At 50.9% G+C, this 12,884-nt stretch overlaps 1 protein-coding gene across 3 annotated transcripts in view; it reads left to right on the top strand.

Annotated features, from left to right (window-relative positions):
* LOC126645140 (sodium- and chloride-dependent GABA transporter 2) overlaps positions 1 to 12,884 on the top strand; it is a 37,343-nt gene that overhangs the window by 6,426 nt on the left and 18,033 nt on the right. For all 3 annotated transcript variants that reach the window (XM_050325202.1, XM_050325203.1, XM_050325201.1), the window contains 5 exons: positions 1,140 to 1,367; positions 5,656 to 5,790; positions 6,484 to 6,624; positions 7,195 to 7,279; positions 9,591 to 9,723. In XM_050325202.1, coding sequence (XP_050181159.1) covers positions 1,145 to 1,367; positions 5,656 to 5,790; positions 6,484 to 6,624; positions 7,195 to 7,279; positions 9,591 to 9,723 — 717 coding nt within the window. In that variant the 5' untranslated portion in view covers positions 1,140 to 1,144. The remainder of the gene's footprint in view (positions 1 to 1,139; positions 1,368 to 5,655; positions 5,791 to 6,483; positions 6,625 to 7,194; positions 7,280 to 9,590; positions 9,724 to 12,884) is intronic.

Genomic DNA, 12,884 nt, shown 5'->3' with positions numbered 1-12,884 from the left:
TCGAGGGCTGGCACTGTGTGGAGGAAGGTGCCCTCCTTGGCACAAGGTCCTCAGCAATCCCAGCTTTGACAACTGGGCACGAGTCAGGAAGCACAGTCCTCACCCTTTGTCCCGTGGGACTTGGTGGCCAGCGGGGCATCCTGCCCAGGAGGAACAGGCTCAGACACCTCTCAATCCTACTAAATGGCTGCAGCAGAGCTGGTGCCACCTCTGCTGCCCATACCTGTGACCTGAGGCACCAGCTGTGCATCAGCAGTCACACAGGCTGTGCCCTGGCTTTCCTGGGAGGACAGGTGTCCTCTTGGAGGTTTTTGGGGGAAGCTGGGACAGTGGGAGCGGTGCCCACCTACTCTGTGCTGTCTTCTGTCAGCACAGATCTATTTAGAGATGGTGCCAAAGCTTCCTGGGAGTAGTTCTGTGGGGAGCCCTGGTAGGCAATGGGCAGATGTCGGGAGGAGCAGACCCTGGGAAAGGTGAGATCCCAGGTTGTCGTGACTTCTGCACTGTTTCTCTTCCTGCTATTAGAAGGATAGCACCATCCTGAAAATCACCTTTTCACTCAGCCTCCTAGATTGTCAGCAACAGTTGCTACCACTGAAAAGAGAAACTTGTTTCTCTTATTTCAGTTCGTCCTCTTCCTGTGTCTGAGACTTCTGTGTGTTTTGTGGCTTTCATTGCACGGTCTGTCAAACCAGACCTTGGTAAGCAGCAACAGGAGAGAAGAGAAACCCTTATAAAATACCTTGTAAAGTATTTTATCCTCCTGTCATTCCCCTCTAGCCCTAAGTCTGTTCCCCATTCTTGCCATGTTGGGAGCTCCACCCTGACTGAGCCGCTGGGTTCTCTGTGTAACACTGTGCTTAGAGGATGGGGTTCCAGAAGCAGTAGTGTTTTGAGATGAGTCAATTTAAAATAAGGAAACCAATAGTGGCTTTTAAGAACTGGTTTTGGACTCAGTAGTGAAAGTGTACAGATCCCCTTAGCACCTTGTGCCAGCAGGAATCAGTATGAGGAGCAAGAAAGGAACAGTTTGAGGTATTTGTGCATGTGTCCTTGCCCCTCTCCTGCCTCCCATAGCCCAGGTTTCTGCCTTATTGCATGGCTTGTGCTGGATGTAACAAAGGAAACTCCTTCTGAAGGTGGGATGGATTACACAGTCCCCGGCGCTGTCAGCAATGGTGAAATGGTGCCCGCACACCCTGGCATGGAAAAGGAGAAGGAGGAAGAGGAGGAGGAGGAGGAGGACCAGACTCTGGAGCGTGGTCAATGGAACAACAAGCTGGAGTATGTCCTGTCTGTGGCTGGGGAGATTATTGGCTTGGGAAATGTCTGGCGCTTCCCCTACCTCTGCTACAAGAACGGCGGAGGTAAGTGCAGCCCTGGCCATGACCCCCGAGGGGCACCTGGTCACCAGAGTCTCTCCACGGTCCCTCCTGCCTCTGTGACATCTGTGTCTGGCCCTGCCCAGTGCTGGCAGCAGCTTCTCAGCAATGCCCAAGTCACGAGTCTAAAGAGAGGGTGCCAACCTGCCAGCATGGTGCCACCGCCCGGGCCCCCAGCAGGGGCTGTTTCGACCCAGTGGGACATGGATAACTGGGCAGCAATGTTCCAGGGTTTCTGATGGCTGTAGCTGTGTTTCTCTGGGGTGTGTGGAGCTCTGGTCCTGCTGGTGAGGTGGGTGGCTATCTGCACAGAGAGGCAGGAAGAGCAGGGAAGGGGCTTGGCTCTCTGAAACAGTGTGTCTCACCCCAGGCACTGCTTCCTTGAGGAGCACCAGACATCCTGTGCAGATCAGATGGTGGGTCCTGGTGGCAAACCAGGGAGTGGTGTGGGAGGCCATGGGGCACTGATGTCTTTACTGGCTCTGCGAGGAGCAGCAGCATTTCCAGGAGACTCTGTGGGACTCCAAGGAGCTCTTGGCCACTGGTCCTGGTTGTGTCCATGGAGGAGTGTCCCTGGGGTGCTGGAGCCAGGTGTCAGGAACAGGGGAGAATGATGGGGTTTTCCCCATCTCGGTTGAGAAGTATTACATCCCTCCTGCATCCCAAGGTACCCTGTTGGCATCTGCCAGAGCTGCAAGCATGTGGGAGAGGGGACCCTGCCTCTGATCCCCATGGCAGGGCTGTGAGGTGTGTGGATGGATGTGCCTGATGCACAGGCAGGGTTGATACCAGGGCGTTGCTGCTGGCACTGAGGTGCCAGCACACACCAGTGCTGCTCAGGCTGCGCTTGGCAGTGACCAGTGGCTGATCCCCCACGATGCTGGGCTGTACTGCAGCTTGGCAGCGCAGCTGGAATCACTTTGCAGGTGAGCTGTGGGCTTTGGCAGGTCTTTGTGCCTGCTTTTAGCTTGTGGCTGACTTTTAAGGGAGAAAATGGTTTAAAAAACCCAAAACCCTTCTTTCTCAAATTTGGCTCAGTGAAATGTGGAGAGAGGGAGCTGCTCTCCCTGTCTGGTGATTAATTGCTAATTGGGCCCTCCGGAAGGGCAGGGGAGAGGGGAAACAGCGCTTGGCTGGGAACTGGCGGGGAGTGAGTGCTGGGGGCTTGGGGCTGAAATCCCCTGGCTTGAGCTTGGGGTAGTCTCATGGGCCTCACTAAACTGCTTTCATCCCAGGGGCATAAAAGAGGATTAAATGCTGTTTAGCTACTTTCACGCCGTGCTTTGCCCAGTGCTTGTTTCTTTTCGCCAGGTGGTCAGGCAGTTTCTTTCCCTGCTGAAAAAAAATAGTTTTCTGCATTTTCTTTTTCTAGGGGAAATGTTTCTTGGCTGCTTGCTGAGCTGTGTCTTCTCACACTGCTGCACCCCTCTTGGGTACTATTCCATCAATGGGAGAGGGACCTGGAATCCTGTCCTGGCACCCATTGCTCTGGGTGCCAGGGGAGAGCTCAGGGAGAGCTCTGGGGAAAGGGGAGCTGCTGTGTGTGGTTGGACAACAGAGGCAAGACACAAAGGGATTTCTAAACCTTTTTTCTCCTAGAGAAACGGGCCTGAAGCAAAGTCCTGTAAAGCAGCAGAGGCCATGTGGAGTTTGAGGTCTCAGGCAGATTTTTCATCTCCAGTCCCCTTTCCATAAGATTAGAGCAAGGATGGGGCACGAGACTCTTGTGCAGAGAGGAAAGCATTTCCTAAAAGACTTCTCCAGGGGTAGAGCAGTGTGACAAGGCTGTGCAGGACACAAGGCTCTCTCCTGCCTCACGGAACCCAGCCTATCCCAGACAATGCTGTGTCAAATCCCTTGTAATGCCTCAAGTTTAATTTTAAAAGCTGCCAGAGGTTTAGTCCTTTACTCCTTTGAGAAGGCTCATCCAGGCATTTGCTTCTGTCATTCTTCGATAAAGGTGCAGGGCCTTTATTGTGAATTTCCAGCCCCAGGTCAGTCACGGCCAGCCCACAGCTCTTGTACCAGCGCTGTCACTCGTCTGCCCCGCTGGGTGACTCTTTCTCCACGCTGAACTGCGTGTAGGCACTGGGGATAACTGCTCTCAGCTCCTGCTTTGCTTGCCTAAATATGAGCCTCTTCACGAAAAAGGTATCTGCAAAATCTGAATTATGCAAAGAGCCAGTCACTTTTCCTCTCCTTAGGGATATTTTCACATAACAAAGAAAGAGGAGTCCCTTACATATTTAGTGCTCAGTGCCTGATGCTGAGGCCCTACATAGTGGAGGAAAAACAAAGAAGAGCAAAAAATTGTTCTTTTTCCTCTTGTTTGCTCTTGCTTTCACCTCCTGTGGCGGGGTCAGGCCCTCCCTGGGCAGGCTGATTGGGAAATAGGAGGGAAGCCTGTCTGGTGGTGTGGCTGCCAGCACCACATCCCCCCACCAGTGCTTCCCAAACCCGCCATTCCCAAGGCTCCCACTGCTGCCATCCCTGCACTGGGGAGGGGGATGTGGAGGACATGTGTGGCAGCGTTTCCCCTTTTGCTCTCAGTGGGGTTCAGCTGCAAGGAGGGTGGGCAAAGCTGGGCTGGAGAGATGTCAGCCCAGTGCTGGAGGGGATGCTTGGGCATGCTGATGGCCCCGTGTCTGCAGCACAGCCCCCACTGTGTGCTGCCCTCCCTGTCACACCCTCCTCAGAGTCACTGTGCAGGGCAGATCCACTGGGCTCCTCTCCTCGACTTTTTCTCCTCTGCCAGCTGAAATGAGACGGGCAGGGCACTGGGGCTGGTGCTGGGGCCATCCCACCCTGCTGACCCCCCATCTGCAATGTGAGGGGAGTGAGGCAGGTCACTGACTTTAGTCCAGACATGTCTCTGCAAATCCTTCCTTCTCTCCACTGTAATTCTGCATTATTTCCCAGCCCATGCATCAGGAACCCCCAGTTAGACTTCCAAAGCCTGAAACCTGCAATAACCAGAGGTGCTGAGGAAGGTGACAGACCAGATTGCAGGCTGCAAATAAGGGAAACCTGGGCTGGAAAGCTTGACCTGCCACCTCAGAGACCTCTACTGGGATACCCTGGGTGCAGTTTAGTTAAACACAAACCTTTTTATGACAACAATCTCTCTTGGAAATGGGCTCAACTTTTGTGATCATATGATTTCACACAAATTGGGGGCTGAGGGGATGGTGTTGAAACAACCATTTTCCCTTCCATTTGCCCTCACTGATTATTGGTAGAGGGAAAACATGTGGACAGATGCTACCTGGGGCTACCAGGTATCGTAGAACCATTAATGTTGGAAAAAGACCTATAAAATCATGGAGTCCAACCATTAACCCAGCACCCCTTCAACTTGTGTTTGTCCACAGGGAGCTGCCAAGATGCCTTTCCCTATTTATTTTGCTCGTGTGTTCTTTTTGCAAGAACAGGAGGGCTGTGGCTCTGCACCCGGCTGGGACGAGCGGCAGGGTGGGAATCCTGGCCAGTCCCTAAAGTCCCCCTTCCCTCTTCCTGCCCTTGCATGCTAGCTAAGCTTCTTAATGAAATCTTTTGGGTTTTGAGTTTACTTGTGCCCCAGGATTGTTATGGACCGTCTTGCAGGGCTGTCTCCTGTGTTCTGTGGGGTAAAGGCCATTGCTGCACTTAACATGAGCCTGGGGTAATCAAGAGCCTGATGCATTTCATCCCTCCCTGCCTGTTTCATGACAGGGCTTGAACAGGAAGGCAGCCCTGGCTGCTGGCATGAGGTACATACTTTGCTGCACTACTTGCTTTTTGTGTGCATGTCTGCTGCTTTTCTGTGAGCAAAGACTGAGCAAACCCACAGCCTGGGTGAAGATGGCAATCTGTCTGTGCTCCTCAGTGCCTTGGTGTTGTCATCCATGGGTTTGTCAGCTTATTCAGAATAATCAATGTGAAAGGAGTCACCAACTTGATTAAAAGTCTCGATAGCTTCACGGCAGGGTGTTCTGTATTTCCATGCAGCTATTGATAATTTGCTTTTTACACAAAAATCACGCCTAGAAACTTTTCTTCCCTCTGGATCTTTTGTAAACATTGAACTTCTCATGCACTCATGTCATTTCAAGAGATGAAATGTGGGGAAAATCCCTTTTCCCTGACATCCCTTCCATGATATTCCTGCACCCATAGTCCCCATCTCTCCCAACCTGTCCCACCCAGGAGGAACCTGCTTGGTGACAGGTTGGACGGCCTGACACCAGTCACCCCATGGGGCTTACTTTTGTATCTGTCACTTGAATCTTGCCAGGTGCCTTCTTCATCCCCTACCTCATCTTCCTCTTCACCTGTGGGATCCCTGTCTTCTTCCTGGAGACAGCACTGGGACAGTACACCAGTCAGGGAGGGGTGACGGCCTGGCGCAGGATCTGCCCCCTCTTCGAAGGTGAGTGGGGTGAGCCTGGGAGGGCATGGAGAGGTGGGGAGACTCTTGGACCCTGGGAAGATGATTGGTGATGTCTCTCCCCACAGCCTGGAGCATTACTCACCTCCACGCATACACTGCCCACCCCTGCCCCCCAGCCTGGAAGGGCCACTGGCTGCCCCCTTTCCAAAATCACCCTGGAAAAAATTGATCACCTTTTCCCACAAACAGTTCCCATCATTACATTGCATCCCAGGTTCCTGCTTCATGGCCACAGCTCTGGGCAGGAGCTTTGTGCCAAATCAAAATTGTCCTCCAAGAGCTAAATGGGGAAAACCCTTCTGGAGGTTATGAGGAACCTAAAATGTTCTGCTATTTTTTTCAAGTCAATGTTGTGTCATTTTCCTGAGTTTGCAGGTGGCTTAAAACCTTAGTGGTGAAAGGTGTCAGCTCTCTTAATAAATTGCTAGCAGTCAGATCCTCCATTTCTAGCGCTATTTCAGCACAGTCATCCAGCATCGAGCCACTTTCCGTGATTTCTCTGAGAGTCTCAGTTGATGATGTCTCTGGTGGCTGCCCCGCTGGCACTCCTCCAGCAGCGTGCTCCAAATGCAGAGCAGCAGATGCAAACATTGGGTGAGCACCTCCCAGAGGGAGTCCTGTTCCCGTCCTCTGGCGTGTGGGTCACCTGCCTTTGGGACTCGCTTTCTGCAGGAATTGGCTACGCCTCACAGGTCATCGTCATACTGCTGAACTTCTACTACATCATTGTCCTGGCCTGGGCCTTGTTTTATCTCTTCAGTTCGTTCACCATTGACCTCCCCTGGGGCAGCTGTGACCACGAGTGGAACACAGGTGGGTGTGGAGCTCCCTCCCAGTCCTCCAGCACATCCTGGCTGAGGGAGACCTGCTACTGCCCACGGCCAAACCTCAGGAGAGTGTCTCGCCCCTGTGTAGGTGGGACATGGGGTGGAGGGTGCTGGGTCACTGCAGTGCTGCTGGCACTTTTGGGGAAGAGGCTCAGTTGTTCTGGGGCTTTGCTAGAGAGCACCACTGCCCAGCCACTTGTAGCACCTGCCCAGTGCAGCGCAGTGCAGTGGTGACCTCCCTGGTGGCTGCTGCTCTGGGCTCCAGCCACCAGGAGCACCTTTCTTCTTGGATCTTCCAGTCAACCTGTTCTGTGTGTTAGCCACAGACCCAGTGCTGGTCGGGACTGTGCCCACTGGAAGAAAAATTAAATGCAATCATCTTAAGTGTCCCTGATGTGGACTTGTTTTGTGCATCTTTGGGCCTATGCAAACTTTGTGCCAGAGTCAATGTCAATCAGCGTCAGCGCTGTGGATAAAAAGGGAGGGATTTTTCAGATCCTCTGGTACTCCAGGCACTGCTGTTTACACTCTCTCTCTCCCTGGGCCTCTCCCACAGAGAACTGCATGGAGCTCCAGAAGGCAAACTCAACATTCAACGTGACCAGCGAAAACGCCACCTCCCCTGTCATCGAGTTCTGGGAGTAAGTAAAGGACAGGCCTGTAGACCCCTTTCCTCTCAGACATATTTTCCCCGGGCAAGGGGCAAACCCTGCAGCGGCACATCCTGTTAGCCCATCCTTGCCAGAAGAGGACACAAGAGGGGAAGCTGGGCAGGTCAGAGTGAAGGCTCTCAGGGGCAGCATTGTCAGTCAAGGGTAACCTTGCTGGGCTCGTGGTGTTTATCTGGAGCTGTGCTAGCAGGTCTCAGAGCCTTTGTCCTTCTCTGATGCTGTATTCCTGTCCCTCTGGACCTTTTGGCCTTCTTGGTCTCACTGACCTCTTTCTTTTGAATCCATGCTGCTCTGTGATACCAGCATGTTCCCAGGAGGGTCTGGCAAGGTGGGTGGTGACTTTTGTATGTGAGCTTGTCTTATTTTAAAAATAGAAAAAGAAGTGATGTTTTCGCTGTAGAGTGACTAATATGCAAGCTGTCCCGAGGAGAGAAACTCACCAAAATTGAAATGAAGTTGTAGGGTCAACTTACTTCACACTGAAATTTGGTCTCTCATTTTCATTGTTTTCTCCCCTTGTGTTAGTTACCCTGGGGTACAGAGTAACCTTATTTCTGGCATGAAGGCATAGGCCTGCTGGCTTGGAATCTCTGATGGTCCTCAGCATCCCCTGGGAGAGCAGGTCCAGCTAAGCACTGAGCCCTGGCTGCTAGACTGTGCCAGTAACCCCTCTGCTGCCACTGTGCATTTCCCTTGTGTGTTTAGCTGGACGGAGGGCTCTGCCCTCGCTGCCCTCAGCAGCACTGCCAGGTGCTGCTGGTGCATGGAGCACACACAGGGTACCTCCAGGGCATCCCTGGCTCAGCAAAGGCATGCTGCTCTTAAAGTTTTCAATTTTTCTTTGTCTCCTGCGTGCTCCCAGAGCCTGTGCTCTCCCTCTGCCTGCTGCACACACGTGATTTAGATAGTGGCCTACCTTAAACTACTTTTCCAGAGGCTAGATGCTGGAAAAGTTGATGTTTCCATCACTGCTGTGACCGTCCCTGTGTTACTGGGGAGTAAGCACACGGGATTGGAAATTTCCACTGTCCATTGCTTCCGATGCAGCATCTGTTCCTGCCCTCCCTGGGCAGGGTGGTAGGAGGCTTCTTCAAGAAGCTCTGACCTGTCAGTGGGCTGACAGGCTCCAGAGGCCTCTTTTGGCTGCAGTACAGTTCCCAGTTAGTTACGGTCCACTGGCATCCTTTGCCCACTGGTTACATAGTCCATGTCCTTAGAAGCAGACAAAGAGCAACGTGACGAAATGTACCTTGGAGAGCAGTGTGATTTTTCCAACCCCTCTCTCATCCTCTCAATCCACCAAAAGGCTGTGGGGCAGGAAGGGCAACAGTGTGTATTAGACTGTGGTTCTCCTGCAGCACGACTTTCATTTTGGGATAATCACTGTCTTTTGCAGCAGGGTGGGCACTGATGCTGGGTTCCAAGGTAGTGCACATCCCTCTCTGGTTGTTTCAGGCTTGGGGTTTTAGGACTACACTGTGGTCTTTCCCACTCAGATCGATCTGTGAGGTGTAGGAGATGGAGGAGGGTGAGTCCTTAGTTTTGTAAGCATAAGGAAGATTTGACATTCGCATGATGTGGAAAGCTGCCATTGTCTGACCTCATCTGAACTGGGGTCTGTCTAGCCAGGATCTTATCTCCACACTGGTTGAAAGAGGATGCCCAAGGTGGCCTCTTCTGACTGTGCAGTGGGGACTACGGCAGTCTTGGTTGGGTCTTAGTCACAGAACGGGATGCTGTGCTGCTCTGTGTCCTGAGATAGCTGCTTCTAAAGACAGAAGAAGTGTACTGTGGAGAAGGGGTTGGACAGCACTACTTCTTTGGTGGTCCGTGGTCCTGATGGATTCTGCATGGTAAGTGTGGTGTGTCCTTCGCTTTGAGGTTTGAAGCATGTCCAGAAGTGTAGACAAACTTTGTAATGTGCATGAAAAAGACCTGGGCAAAGCCTGTGTGTTGAAAACGCTGCATGATCTGGCAGAGAAACAGCCCTTACCACAGAGGACAATACAAAGGAAGGGTGGGAGAGGACAGGAGAAGAAATATCTTGGCCCAACAGGTCAGCCCTAGAGTGAATGTAGAAGCAAGTGTCCACACGTGATCTTCCAGGCTGACAGCGCTTTTCAGGAGAGAGCACTGCTTGATTCCTTGGAGGCTTGAACATTTATAGTAAGATAGCTTGTCTTCCCAAAGCCATCAGGCACTGAGAACCAGGGGGTTACTGGGAACATTAGTGGCCGACATCAGTGACACTTGCATGTTTCTTTGTTTCTCCCCAACGAAGGAGGCGAGTGCTAAAGATCTCTGATGGCATCCAGCACCTGGGTGGTCTCCGCTGGGAGCTGGCTCTGTGTCTCCTGCTGGCCTGGATCATCTGTTACTTCTGCATTTGGAAAGGGGTCAAGTCCACAGGCAAGGTGAGTCCTTGGTTCAGGTCAAGCCTCTCCCCCTGATCACAGCTGGAGTGCTTGTTCTAAGCACCTTTTATAGGTTCAGAGAGGTCCTGGAGATTCCCTGGGAACCACTCCTGTCTGCATAAGCTGGCAGGAGTCTGCAGGGCTCAACTTGCAGCAGGAGTGTGAGCCAGGCCCTGTGTTTTGAGTAGGAAAGGATGGGAGCACTGAGGCATCTCAGGGCATTAACTTCCGAGATGTGTATACCCATCTGGTCCCTCTCCATCCGCAGGCCCAGGAGACTCTGCCGTCTTCCTGTGGGTGGGTTGGTTGCATGTTCACTTCCCTCCCTCCACGGTGTGAGCAGGCAGCATGTCTTTGCCTCTGCTGGCAAGTGCAGCTGGAAAATTTTCAAATTCATTAGATGTAAACAAAGGTAACTCTGATGGCCTCAAAGCCCTCTCTGCCTCATCACCATGGGAGTTGTGTTTTACTCTTTTTTTTTGTTTTTTGTCCCAACTCCTCATACAGTTGCTCGTATTCTCCAGCAATAAAGGTTTCCTTTTGTATTCCCCACACTAGTCACCAAAGGGTTATATATTTAAATGCTTTTGGGAAGGATTGGTGTGACTGCCCAGCTCCATCCCATGCTCCCTCTGTTGCAAAGTGTGCCACTCTCATTTGCACTGACCCCATTACTTAGTTTCTGCTACCGCCTCCTGACCCCATTCCCAGCCAGCTTTGTCTGGAGCCAGCAAGAACAGATGAAAATGAAAATGTTTAGTGTGTTTCCTAAATGGTGTCTTCTCTGCACGTCTTGAACAAGACATCATGTGTGATGGGGTGTAAATTTTAGCTGCGCCCATTTCCATCAAGCTGATGGCATGGATGTGAGCAGTTTCTCCTGCTTCCAGAATAGTCTGGGTTATGAAACATGACAGGGAAATCAAGCATCTTGCAGAGATGATGTTTTCTGGTTTCCATGGAGTAAAATTAGAAGAAAAGAGCAACCACTTGCTGTGATGACCTGTTATAAGAAAGCAGAGGCAGTCTAATAACAGCAAATATGATACTAAGATACAGCAAACATAGTGTGGGAAGTGCCGAGAACAAATTCGATCTATTTCAGACATAAGGACTAGTGATGGTGAGATCTTTTTGAAAACAGAAACCTTCTTTCAGTGAAGCAACAGTATCCATAGGCTTATCAACCCTCCACATATTTAGTAACCTGACTAAAATGATGCCTGTGGGAATACAACCCCACTGGGGAAGAGATACACCTTACTTGTGTGCGTTTGCCTGTGGAGGGTCAAACAACATGAGCTGAAATCACCCTGCTCAGAACACCAGCAGCAGTTTGCATCCTCCAACACAGGACCTGCCTGACCCCAAGGAGCGCTCACAGATGCAGGAGGTTGTCACAGATGGAACCACTTTGCTGAGGCGTGTGGATCAGATTCAAGTAAAACCCTGGATGTTGTTGACCAGCATGTGACAGAACAATCACACTGATCCCGGCAAGGTTCCTAGTGATGTAGTTAGCGCTAGCAATGCCCAAGAAATAAAAAGATTGGGTCTGATCCAAGCGCTGACTAATATCTCATTGGATCCAGATGTTCCCGTTGTTAGATAGAAGTCTGGCATTCTTAATACAGCAAAACATTCTCCAAATTCAGGTCTCTGGTCTCAGTGGAGATATGTGAGTGACTGTTGAGTGAAAAGCTTAACACACTAATTTACACAAGCTGTAAAGCACATAGGATGCTACCAAAATGTGAAATCCAAATCATCTGACAGTTTGTACTCTGAGCTCCTAAAATTGATGTTATTTAGAGATCCGGCCAAGAATGTGCAACCTGGCATCCTGGAAGAATGGGCACTAGGGTTCAAAGGCAATGAGTTGTTTTTATGATTTTTGTTTTTAATCTGGCTTTCATGGGCTGAGAAAGATTAGACTTGCATCCTGTTATTTCCTGAAGAAAGCCTTTGGCTGTGTGGTAAATACAGGGATGATGGTTAAACTCACAGGATTTGATAAACTGTCACTGAAGAGCTCTAAATCAGAGGCTCCTTGAAAATCTGAGAATGAAATGATTGATGGTGTTTGCCTGCGTTGAAGGATGCTGTCCTTGGTTTTCTTCAGTGTTTAGGGTGCAGACGGGGATGGATCTGCTCCCCCAGACATCTCAGGCAATCCTGAGCTGCAGCAAGGAAGTGTTTTTCACTGACCACTGTGGTATTACCCAAGACTGCTGTGATATATAGGGCAGGGCACCTGAAATGCATAGAAAACATGGAGCTGCAGGCAGAGATGATAATCTAGTCTTGTGGTTTTTCAAGGACAGGCTATCTCTCAAATCCTTCTCTCCTACAATACAAAACTGAATCGCTGGAGAGTGTGTATCCCGACTTAGAGGAGGACTCGCATTGCCGTGAGGAGCTTTGGACCTTGCTTTATTCACATGGAGTGTATCGGAGTGGATCCAGAAAAAACCTCTTTTTGAATCACCACTCAGATCATGAGGATTACCCAGGGGCAGAGTGAAAGTGGGAAATCGTGCGCTCGTTCTTAGCAGGACCTCCTCTAACGCAGAAACTGCTATAGGTGCGGCACAGCCTGTAACCCCTGCTAAGGGATGGCGGCCTTCAGGTGGATTTCGAAACAGCTTACACCGGATGGACAGGCAGGTGTGATGAATGGATCATTTTACACCATTACATTTTGCGCTTCCTCCAGAGAGGAGCCTCAGTTCTCCAGTGCACAACTGCCAAGGCTGAGGAGAGAGCTGTAGGGTAGCGTCCGGGTGAAGCATGCCGGTGCAAGTCCTCGCTCAGCACGTCCACACAGGAAAAACCTGAAAGAGCAACATTTCTTTTTTGGCCTAGCACGACACGATGGGCTGAACAACCTCTTTTCAGGGTGGTCAATAACTCCTGAAGGTGCGGAAGCAACGCGAAGGGATTGATGACATTACTTGAATTTCTGGGGAGGCTGCGTGAGCCCTTGATATCAGTTTGTTTGTATGGGGAAACACAGACTACAACGTGGTGTTGTGGTGGTATGCTACAGAAATTAGCCTGAACAGGCCTGAAAGTACCCTGGTAATCCCCAAACTGAGTGTTACACTTAGCAGAGGTGAAGTCCCTGAAAGGATTAGTGGGTACTGGCCTCCAGCTTTCCC

Source organism: Myiozetetes cayanensis, unplaced genomic scaffold (assembly GCF_022539395.1).
Source record: "Myiozetetes cayanensis isolate MyiCay16 unplaced genomic scaffold, myiCay2020 scf3, whole genome shotgun sequence".
NCBI lineage: Eukaryota > Metazoa > Chordata > Aves > Passeriformes > Tyrannidae > Myiozetetes > Myiozetetes cayanensis.
The sequence above is the reverse complement of the archived record's forward strand: the minus strand, read 5'-3'. Positions and strand labels throughout refer to the sequence as shown.